Source organism: Neoarius graeffei, chromosome 2 (genome assembly GCF_027579695.1).
Source record: "Neoarius graeffei isolate fNeoGra1 chromosome 2, fNeoGra1.pri, whole genome shotgun sequence".
In the NCBI taxonomy this organism is placed as follows: Eukaryota; Metazoa; Chordata; class Actinopteri; order Siluriformes; family Ariidae; genus Neoarius; species Neoarius graeffei.
Genome location: NC_083570.1, coordinates 89,279,595 through 89,290,896, shown reverse-complemented (window position 1 = coordinate 89,290,896; position 11,302 = coordinate 89,279,595). Strand labels below are relative to the sequence as shown.

At 38.6% G+C, this 11,302-nt stretch overlaps 1 protein-coding gene across 1 annotated transcript; it reads left to right on the top strand.

The window, feature by feature from the left end:
• Positions 1–834: 834 nt before the first annotated feature.
• LOC132874299 (protocadherin beta-15-like) lies at positions 835–3,231 on the top strand. Its single transcript, XM_060910372.1, has one exon. It carries the CDS (start codon positions 835–837, stop codon positions 3,229–3,231), a length of 2,397 nt encoding a protein of 798 aa, XP_060766355.1.
• Positions 3,232–11,302: the final 8,071 nt, after the last annotated feature.

Here is an 11,302-nt window from a genome sequence, read left to right as displayed (position 1 = left end):
TCTTTATTTGTGATTTAGTTCAAATTAAATTTAGTTATTATATCTCAAAATGTCATATTCCTCATGGAAAATATTCTTTCACACTAACCAACGATGACTGTTTGACCTAGTCAAATAAAGATTACATTAGTATACAAATAATTTGTCATAACACAATGAGGCTCATAAATATAAAAATAGATCACAAATGAATACATATCTTTCTTTAGATTTCACTTTTCACCTTTGAAGTGTAAGAAATAATACAGTAGGTTTAGCATCTTCAAAAACTATAGCTAGTGCATTCACCAGCTCTATTGAGCTGTCATAGGAGACTGGCATTAAATATTTACGTGGTTTAACCTACGTTGGGAAATTCAGACGAGCTTTCCCTCATCTTCATTTTAATTCTGAACCTTCATTTCCAAAAACCTCAATATTGTTTGTATAACCTGACAATTTTCCAGTTTAAAAGAAGCATTTATATAAAACCTGTGATAGCGACAAGACACAGGAGCATATACTAGACAAGTTAACAACAGCATATACGAGAAAATATTGTTTATACTTTTCAAGGAGTACGTTTTAAATAGCTTAATAACTCGAATATTACGAGCAGTACTCAGTGAGCTATGACCGCTTGGTGTCAGTGCTGAAAGCTGGAACCTTTGTGGTTCTAAGTCCTACCCCAGATGGTGACGTGTGTGGTGCATATCTTCTACTGACAAACAAGAGGACAGTGCAAGCTGAAAAAATATCTGAAAAGGCGGTGTCTCTTTTTATGAGAGGATATTTTAGTTATAAATTCGGATATCAGACGCTAATGCACATCAGGGACTTAATTTTGGTTATGGAATGGCTTTTCATAAATCGTTGACAATGGAAGAATTCGGACAAAGGAGAAGATTGGAGCTCTGGCGGATTGTTCTGTGTTTTTCTTTGCTGATGTGCTTTGCGGACAGAGTTTCAACTCACATAAGGTACTCAGTGCCAGAGGAGGTGAATGATGGATTTGTTGTCGGAAATCTTGCTAAAGATTTGGGTCTTGATGTTAATAGGTTGGTGGACAGACGTTTCCGAATCGTTTCTGGATCTAATGACGCTCTCTTCCGGCTTAATCAGAACAATGGCGTGTTATATGTTCATACAAAGATCGACAGAGAACTCATATGCGACGGCAATAACCCGTGCGTAATAGATCTCAAAGTTGTAGTGGAAAACCCACTGGAGGTTCATTATGTGGGGGTAGATATTACTGATGTAAATGACCACGCTCCAGGTTTTCCAGATAGGCAACAAAGGTTAGAGATTGCGGAAAGCACGTTACCGAGTGCGCGTTTTCAGCTCCAAAGTGCGCGTGATCCAGATATCGGCGTAAATTCAGTGCATGCGTATAAAATAAGCCAAAACGAGCACTTTGACTTAGAGATAAGGGACAGGGGCGACGAAAAGGTCCCATTCCTGGTTTTACAGAAAGCATTAGATAGGGAGCGTAAAGCTGAGCATGAACTGACACTGACAGCAGTGGATGGTGGAAATCCAGCAAAGTCTGGAACTTTAAATGTCACCGTCACTGTTCTGGATATCAATGACAATCGTCCAGTGTTCAGCCAAGAGGTTTACACGGTAAATTTACAGGAAAACTCTCCAATCGGAACCATAGTAATTAAGGTGAGCGCAACCGATCTAGACGATGGTACAAACGGAGAGGTAAGATACTCGCTTAGTAGTAAATTAAGCCGTAAAGTTTATGATGTATTTGATTTAAACGCAACTTCCGGTGAAATTCGGGTGAAAAGCGAAATAGACTTTGAAAGCACTGATGTGCACAGACTAGATGTTTTGGCCTCTGATAAAGGCACACCCCCGATGACTGTAGATTGCAGGGTTATTGTGAAAATTTTAGATGTAAATGATAACGCACCGGAAATAGATATCATGTCACTTTCCAATTCAGTGCCTGAAGATTCCAAGCCGGGAACTGTTATTTCATTAATCAGTATTTTAGATAAAGACTCTGGTGTAAATGGGAAAGTTTTATGTACTTTGTCCCAGGATATTCCTTTTGAATTAAAACAGTCCATTAAGGACAATATGTACTCTTTAATCACAAAATCGCGTTTAGACAGAGAGGAGACCTCCCGTTATGAGATTACATTAACTGCCTCAGACCTGGGCCAGCCTCCTCAAACTGCACAGAGGACACTGAGTGTGCAGGTGTCCGACGTGAATGATAACAGTCCAAAGTTTTCTCAAAATCCGATCGAATTATATGTAATTGAAAATAACACTCCCGGTGCTTCTATATTTTCTGCAACTGCGTCGGATAAGGACATGAATGAAAATGCAGTAATCTCATACAGCATTCTTAGAGGAGGCGGTGCAAAGAACAACATGCCTACATTTTTAAGTGTCAATTCTGAAACTGGAGTTATTCACGCGCTCAAAAGTTTTGATTTTGAAACAACCAAAACGTTCCAGTTCCACGTGCTCGCTACAGATTCTGGAACTCCGTCACTAAGCAGCAACGTCACAGTGAACGTGTTCATTCTGGATCAGAACGACAACGTTCCAGTGATCTTATATCCAGTCAGCGCTAACGGTTCTGCTGAAGGTGTGGAGGAGATTCCCCGCAATGCCAACGCAGGACATTTGGTGACTAAAGTGAGAGCCTATGACGCGGATATAGGATACAACGGCTGGTTATTATTTTCACTGCAGGAAGTGAGTGACCACAGTCTCTTTGGTTTGGACCGCTATACAGGACAGATAAGGACCCTTCGCTCATTCACAGAAACAGATGAGGCTGAACATAAACTGGTCATACTGGTCAAAGACAATGGGAACGTTTCACTTTCAGCATCAGCGACTGTGATCATTAAACTTGTGGAGCCCAAAGAACCTTTTTCTGCTACTGATGTTAAAAAGGCAGTAAAAGAAGAGGAAGAAACTAACGTTACATTTTATTTGATTATTATATTGGGTTCGGTTTCATTTCTTTTTATTGTCAGTATCATTGTGCTGATTGTAATGCAGTGCTCCAAATCGACAGACTATTCCTCCAAATATTTACAAGATACGAATTACGACGGCACACTGTGTCACAGCATCCAGTACAGATCCGGAGATAAACGCTACATGTTAGTTGGACCCAGAACGAGTATCGGTTCTACTATAGTTCCGGGTAGCAATGGGAATACTCTTGTGATACCAGATCGCAGGAGGAGAACTTCTGGTGAGGTAAGACTTTAAGCTAATTATATTATAACTAATGTAAATTATTTTAATGTGGAAAATGAACATGGCTAAACCGTAAATTAGCAATCGTGAGTTTGCTGTGATTATTAAACTTCAATTAATAAAATAAGTGTATTATAGTAGTGCATCTCAAACAATTAGAATATCGTGAAAAAGTGCATTTTTTCGTAATTTAATTCAAAAAGGTAAATTTTCATATATGCTATATTCATGCACGTGAAGTGAAATGTTTCAAGCATATTTTTTTTTGTTTTAATTTTGATGATTATGGTGTATAGCTCATGAAAATCAGAAATCCATTATCTCAAATTATTAGAAGCATTCCTAAGCTCAGTCAAGAAAAGGATTTACAATACAGAAATGTCCGACTTGTTAAAAATTATGTTCATTTATACACTCAATACACTCACAAATATTTAGGCCTAATATTTAAGATTTATGTATTTCAATTGCATACAACAATATTTCCATCCATTTGGATTATACAGATTTAACAAACAGACATAAATTTAACGTGGTGCATATTTTTCAACTGAACGTAAATGAAACAACTAAGAATGAGATTTATGTAATAATACTACTAAACCCAATATGTTTTAAAGACACAATGACAGATTTATGTATTCAACATAAATAAATCAAATTTGTTTCAAATACTTAATAACCAGTGTATGTATTCAATATTAATTACTCCCATATGTTTGAAATGCTTAAAACCAGGATTATGCTCTAAACCCAATTTAAATAAAATGCATACAATTTATGAACTTTATATAGTAAACCCAGTGCATTTAAAATTTTACCAGATATTTCACATTTTTCCCCATTCACCCCACACCTACAATAATATCTATAATTACAATATAAACAGGCAGACCACTTTGTTTTACATTCTATTTAGGCTTCAAGGCATGTGGCAAGTTTGGGCATTGCTAAAACTCAAAGCCAGCAACACATCACACTACACACAAAAAACAAAAAATACCTAAATAAATTCACTCATTTGTGCACATTAAGATTGAGAAAGTGCTCTATTTTCAATCATTTACTTATCTCCAGGTCTAGCACCCTCAACCTGAATGATGTAGATACCCATTGTTGTCTGTGCAATCCCTGAATCAGCCTAAGCACATTTGGTTTTGTCATTTTAAATGTTAAACATTTGGAAACAGACCTTTCTGTAGTAATAAACTCCCTCAAGAACGTCGCTCAGCTGTGTGAAACATGAGGTAGACAGGTAAATCAACTGATAACTGTAATGCTTACAGTACATCAACATTTCCAGGATTCTCAGATATCCATTTTTTTATTTTAGCCACTACCCTAACAATCCAAAACACTGCTCAGTGGTTGAGCGGCTTTGCACCACCAGCAATAAAGAACTGTAAAAACAAAAACATTGAAAAATTTACAAATTCACTCAAACAGGTACTGAAATTTGCAGCAAGTCACTTTGTTAAACATTTTCCAGAGGGAAAAATCAGTGCATCGGGCCCATCATTGGAACCTCTTAATTTTCAGTACCTGGACTTTTGGTGAATGCTTGGTTGTGTCCAGTTCCATCAGGATTTTCTGGAACACTTAAGTGCACAAATCAGCCCGAAAAGCATCACACATCCAAGGGTGACACTTTGTAGGTTTTGCAGAACTTCCACACCTTTGAGCACAACACCAACATCCGCATACATCTTGTCTCCAGGTTCAGCACCCTCCACCTGAATGACGTAGATGCCCATTGTTGTCTGTGCAATCCCCAACTCAGCCTCTGCACATTCACTGTCCCGGAGAATAAACAAAGAGAATGAGCTGTGTCCCAATACAACTCACATTGTGATATTAAATTTTTTAAAAGGCATGTGGTTTTAAAAAATTTAATGAACTGGATCTGGCTCACCAACATGACTTTGAGAGGCAATCCAAAGCTGAAATGTTTTGAACAATGCACAACACATGTTTGTTTGGGATTCACTGTTGTCGCTCTGTTCCACGCCTCTTATTTGCTAACTGGTGGAACCAACTTTGTTTCTGAATCACTACATAAGCACTAACTAAAAAGACACTGCAGAGAGGAACTGATACAAGAACAAAGTATTTCCACTAGCTGGCAAGCAAGAGGGCTGAAAATGATTTCAGATAATGAATCCCAAAGCAGCATGCGTTGTGTATCCTGATTAAGCACTTGTTCTTAAATGTTCACACTAAAATGTTGTGTAGATATTAGTTTTGATTTGCCAGGGAAATAACCCCTATCTATACCAAATCTGACACAATGGTTTGAGTATTTGATGATTCTGATTCTGTTCCATACTTTGCAGTCAACTGTTATACACTTTACCAGGGTTATTTACAACAAGTTTCTTGGCTTATAAAATCAATCTCCCCCCACACGGACAGCTGCATAGGTTAATCTTTCAATGCACATTACACACATACAAAGCTAGACTGTGATGCCTATGAGACAATTAACACAACTACCAATGTAAATATATCCTTAACAAAGAGAGCAGGCCAACATACACTTACCGTACTGGGAACTCTTTGACAAGTGTCTCCATGTCTTCATTGAGGTAGACACTGAGGCTCCTCAGGATACAGTCGCGCTTGACGTTTATGTCTTCGTTCTGAAACAAACACACCAACAAGATCACAAAGCAAATTACATTAGCTAATGCACTGATTTACAGTTAAAGTAAAGCTGAATAGTTTAATGTATTAAATAATAATTTAAGACTAGAGCAGTCACTGCTGTACTTGCTGGATGCACTCCCTAGACATGTTTGTCACATTATCCTAATAACTTCTGTAGTCAATAAAAATAATTTACAATATACATTTTCTGATTGTATAATAAATATTTTACATGAGAGAAATTGTTGTTTGTGTGTATTAAGCTTCTTTAATACAAGGATCATTACAGGTCTCCAAGAACCGGAAGGTGGTGAATGTCAATAATGAATTCACAAACCAATATTCACTACAGTAAATCAATGTAAACTGCAAATCTGTTTAACTTTTGACAAAGAAAGGAGAAGAGAGATAATAAGGATAAGAAGAAAGAAAAAAAATCTAAGAGTTCCAGTTGAAGCTTGATACTGAAAAATATTGATAAAAACACAGTTACTTTAGCTGTCAATGCCATTATGGTGTGGATTTTCTGTCCTGCAGATCCTCCTTTGGCACGGAAAACCTTCATCAGGTCATCAGTGTATCTGTCCAGCTGTTCAATGAATTTTGATATCAGAGGGACAGTTGTTATACGCATGAACTCCAAATTGACCTGAAAGAGAGGAGAAAAGACAGGATATACTTGTCTGTGATCAAGATTTAACATTTAATGCAATTTGTGTCAATATTTCATGTTTTTTTTTATAAATGGGTTACTACACTTACTTCGCCAACTTCAAACAGTGCTGGCCATATGTTTTGGACTTCTGTAATCATTGGCTCCTGAAGAATTTCTTGTTGTCTGTACGAGAAGGTACGCTGCATCTTTTCCTTGATCACTGCCTCGTTGTTCTTTTTCTTTACCTCAGTCAATAGAGCAACCCTTTCCACCTCTAGGCTTTCAGTGGTTTCACCTCTTGGATGGCTTGGACAGAAATTAACCTCTGCCTTCCTGGGCTTCTTTATGTTCGCAGCTGGTTTCCCCTGACCTTTCCGTTTGTTCTTAAGTGAGTTGACAATGACTTCTGGGTGTCCAGCTCGGCTAACCTTGGTGCGGAAGTTCGTCATCTTGATCTTAATGTAGTGCTTCCATCCACAATAGTCAGTGCGAGTTCCTTTCTCACACAAACACGGGTGAGTCTGTACCAAGACCTCAGCAACTTCTTCAAATTGATCATCCTTTGGATATGCTGTGTACTTGATTTCTTCTGCAAGGCCTTCAAGAATATCAGATCTGACTTTCGGAGTAAGAGACAGGAGGGTTCCATTGGCATTGAAATAATTATTTCCCTTCTGGAGCAGCATCTCAGCACAATATGAAAAGCGTGGCACGACAAAGGCTTCAGGCCAAGAGCAGGACCGAGATTCAGGAGATGACAATATGATGGTATCATTGCTCCTATGGGAGTCAGTTGATGCTGAAATCACTTGGCTGTGATGAGGAGCTAATAGACGCATTGGGGGTAGTCACTGGGATTGTGGACCAGATATGTTTAGTGGGTGGAGTTAAGATTACAGAGCTGGTAGCCTCACAGGGCAAGTATACCACTTTCAAAGTACTTCAGTCTTGAATGTCAGAAATTGACAAAAGGTTCATAAATTCATTTCCAAAATCTATGTCTTTGTACCAAAGCCTGAACTGTTCCGTCACACCAAAGAAAGTCTTAATTTCAAGAGCCAATTCATCCACAGATGTTGGCATTCCAGATTGAAGGATTAGTTTTCTCGCATCATCTTCACCTCCAAAAAGGACTCTGAAGCTAACTGGTCCTGTCATCTTGCTCTATCAATCTAGAGTGCAAACACAAACACACAAAGATGACAAGTATTAGCCTTGTTAGTGAACAGAATTTTAACATTATTGTTAAGTTCTTACCCCCACAAGTGTAAAGTATTCATTCACTGCATAGTTTGAGACATAGATCAAGGTTAATTAATAAATATTGTAGAACACTGAGCATTTTTGTTGAGAAACAGCTGGCTTTACATAAGTTCAGACAAAAAAAGGCTTTAATGTGTGAACTCAAAGTGGAATGTAGCCTTTTAGTAAAAAAAAAAAATAATAATAATCTTGCAATGACCCAGGTCTATGTCTGTTATTAAAAATAACTTTCAAGGATCTGTGGGAACCCTGTCAATAGTACACATTTAAAATTCAAATCAAGAGATCATATATTCAAGCACAGTGCCTAGCATGTACACATTTAAACAGCTGTCACAACAAATTTAAAGAAATGTTAAAGCTACTCAATACTTATACAAGGCACTTATCTAAAATCAAACCTTTGATGAGGTGTCTCTTACCATACGTTTTGATCCAACTGTGTAGGCCACAAGTGGATAACAGTCAGTCAGCTCCTCAAGCTGAACCAGGGCAACATCTTTACCTGGTGATGCAGTCAACTCAAAGGCTCTGAAGTGATCTCTATACCAAGCACAGAGTAGACGAATAATGAAACTCAACTCATCTCCCATTATGCACATTTGTAGAATCTCAGCAAATTCAGGCATTCCGGCAGTTGAACCACATGCAACAAGCATTCCGTTTCTGTAATTATTTCCCTTTGTTGTGACATTTTTTGCAAGATGAACTTGACTGATATCTGGATACTTTCGCCTTAAAGCCAACACAACCTCTTTATTTAGAACATCAACCTGGACTGTGGATACATTTGTAACTTCCAAATTTGATGTACTGAGATGGGATGAATGTATGTGATGACTGATCATTTGCTGGTGTTTGGCTGCCAATGAGAGTGTAAGGTTCCTGAAATTATTTGTGTGCTGGGCAACTTGTTTAAAAAAAAGCTATGTTTAGCTTCGAATCTAATTGTCCCTAAACCTACAAGAGGCCCATAGCACCTAATCAAGTGTGGGTAATGCTCAAGATAGTGGTGTTTAGGTAAAATCTTTCCCTTTGGGTCAAGCTCAAGTAGTCTCTGTCTGTGCTCAGACACTGATTTCAAGATAGGCAATTGTCTCCTCAGTGTGAACAGGTGCCACAACTAGTTCGATAATTTCCTTCACGTCCAATACCACTTGCCAAGCAAGTTCACCCTCTGGTACCAAGTCTCCTACCAGAAATGGAAGCAATCGTATTAAGTTCCAGTTCTCATGGGCATTGCCACTTATTGTCTTCTTACTTGAATAGCTGTTTGGTATGATGTGAGATCTATTTTTTTGTCACTCCACTTATAGGGGAATTTGAGAATTAGTGTGTTAAGACATTCAAGACTAAAATACTTCTTAGAGATCAGAAAACACAGTGCCAGTTCAAATGGGACAATACCCTCAAATCGTGCACTATATCTGGAGGATAGTCTGTGTTAACATGAAAATTTTTAAGATGTTCAGTTAAAACACATGCTCTCTTTACTCCAAAGCAATTTGTTTCAGTTTCCTGTGCAGACCTTACATGTGCTTCATGTATTTCTTTGGTTTGAAGCAAAAATGCACCTGACTGAACATCCTTTGCTTGAATATCTACTTTCTCAGCAGTACAAAATCGACAAATATAATGTGCCGAAAAGCTCTCAACAAAACCAGCCAAACCGTGGGCTCCCAAACTGTCAGCTATAACACTATGTACTGTTCCTTTAACACACTTTCCAAGCTTTGAGATAAACACACCATGCTCTTCTAAAGTAAAAAGGTTTTGCAAAAGTGGCTCCAATATTTTACCATAGCCATATACCTTTACATCGGCACTCTTGCACAAAACTGACAAATAAATTGAAGAGAGTGCTGAATGAGAGCCTGGTGGCAAGTTATTCAGAATCTAGTATACGCTACACAATTTGTGCTTCTTTCGCGATGTGCCCAGGGGATTACACAGTTCAAAATCATCTATGTATAAGGTTAAACAAAATTTCAACTCATCACAAAGAAAGCATTTTCTTTGAAGTACACACCGTCTCTTATAGAGCGATACTGCTGATTCTCTTGCTGCTCTTTATTACTTACCTGTGTTTTGTGGCTATTGATAACACTATTAAACACTTCAGTACAACCAAGTAACTGCTGCAAAGACTGCAACAATGGGATATATTGAAAGGTCCATAGCTATGGATTTTAAATATTGATTCATTTGAAAATCAAAATGAGTTTTACTGTGATAGAAAATTCAACCTATGTATTACGAATCAATGTCTTTGTAGCCTCCTTACTTACAAAAACTAAGAGGTTGCCCCGGCATACACTTTGATGTGAGGATGGTTCACAGAATTAGGTATCTGTAAAAGACAAATGGTTCCAATTAGAAACAAAATGCATTTAACCAATTCTACATCTGTGTGACATTCCTTGTTTACAAAACCAAAAAGCCAGTATTAGTTTTTACAGAATTTTTTAAAACAGTAGTCATCCTTTAGGTCAAAATTGTATTCATTGTTTACTGACTACAGTGCCTTATGCTTTTGATCAAGTAAAATTTTAATAGTTGACGGAAATACAGCCACTCCAATCACTCTCGAATTATAACAAGTTTGCTCCATTTTAGTGTAATTTGAGTAGTGAATCCGCACCCACGTGAGCAGCGCATGGTGGCTGCATCACTGCCAGCCCATTATTTCTAAATTCAGTTTAACAACGTTATTTTTGTTTACCCTAGTTGAGAGAGAGAGAGAGAGAGAGAGAGATTGCCCTTGCACGGTGGTGTAAGTGGTTAGCATGGTCCCCTCACAGCAAGAAGTTCCGGGTTCGAGCCCAGTGGCCAGCGGGGGCCTTTCTGTGTGGAGCTTGCATGTTCTCCCCGTGTCTGCGTGGGTTTCCTCTGGGTGCTCTGGTTTCCCCCCACAGTCCAAAGACATGTGGTTAGGTTAATATGGGTTGGGCTTAGGTGCCCTTGAGCGAGGCACCTAACTCCTAACTGATCCCCGGGTGCTGTTAGCATGGCTGCCCACTGTTCTGGGTATGTGTGCTCATTGCTCACGTGTGTGCACATGTACGTGTCTTCAGATGGGTTAAATGCAGAGAGGAATTTCACAAGTGTGTGATGAATAAAGTTGTGCTTTCTTTCTCAACTGATGTTTACCTTTTTTCATATCTGAAATTTTCCAAAGATTGAATCTCTGGTGAAACGTGCACTGTTAACGTTACTGGTATGATGACAAAATGAACATCAGACTATTTTCGTTATCATTTATTTTTGCTGTAAACTGCGCACAGTATGCGGAGAAAATAGATGAGACTCAGTGCTGGAGGTGTGGCCACTCTGAACGGTTAAAATGGGTGCTGAAATTAAAAGCAACATGCTCCACCATGCACACACGCTGCAACGTTGCCACCGGCTGACCGGACCTGTAGTGCTAGGGAGCAACACAAAGTAGGGTCTGGGACATGAAGCGGGTGGTCAAGTCCCCTATGGCTGTCTTGAGCCATCTTTGGCAGACCTGAACTCACC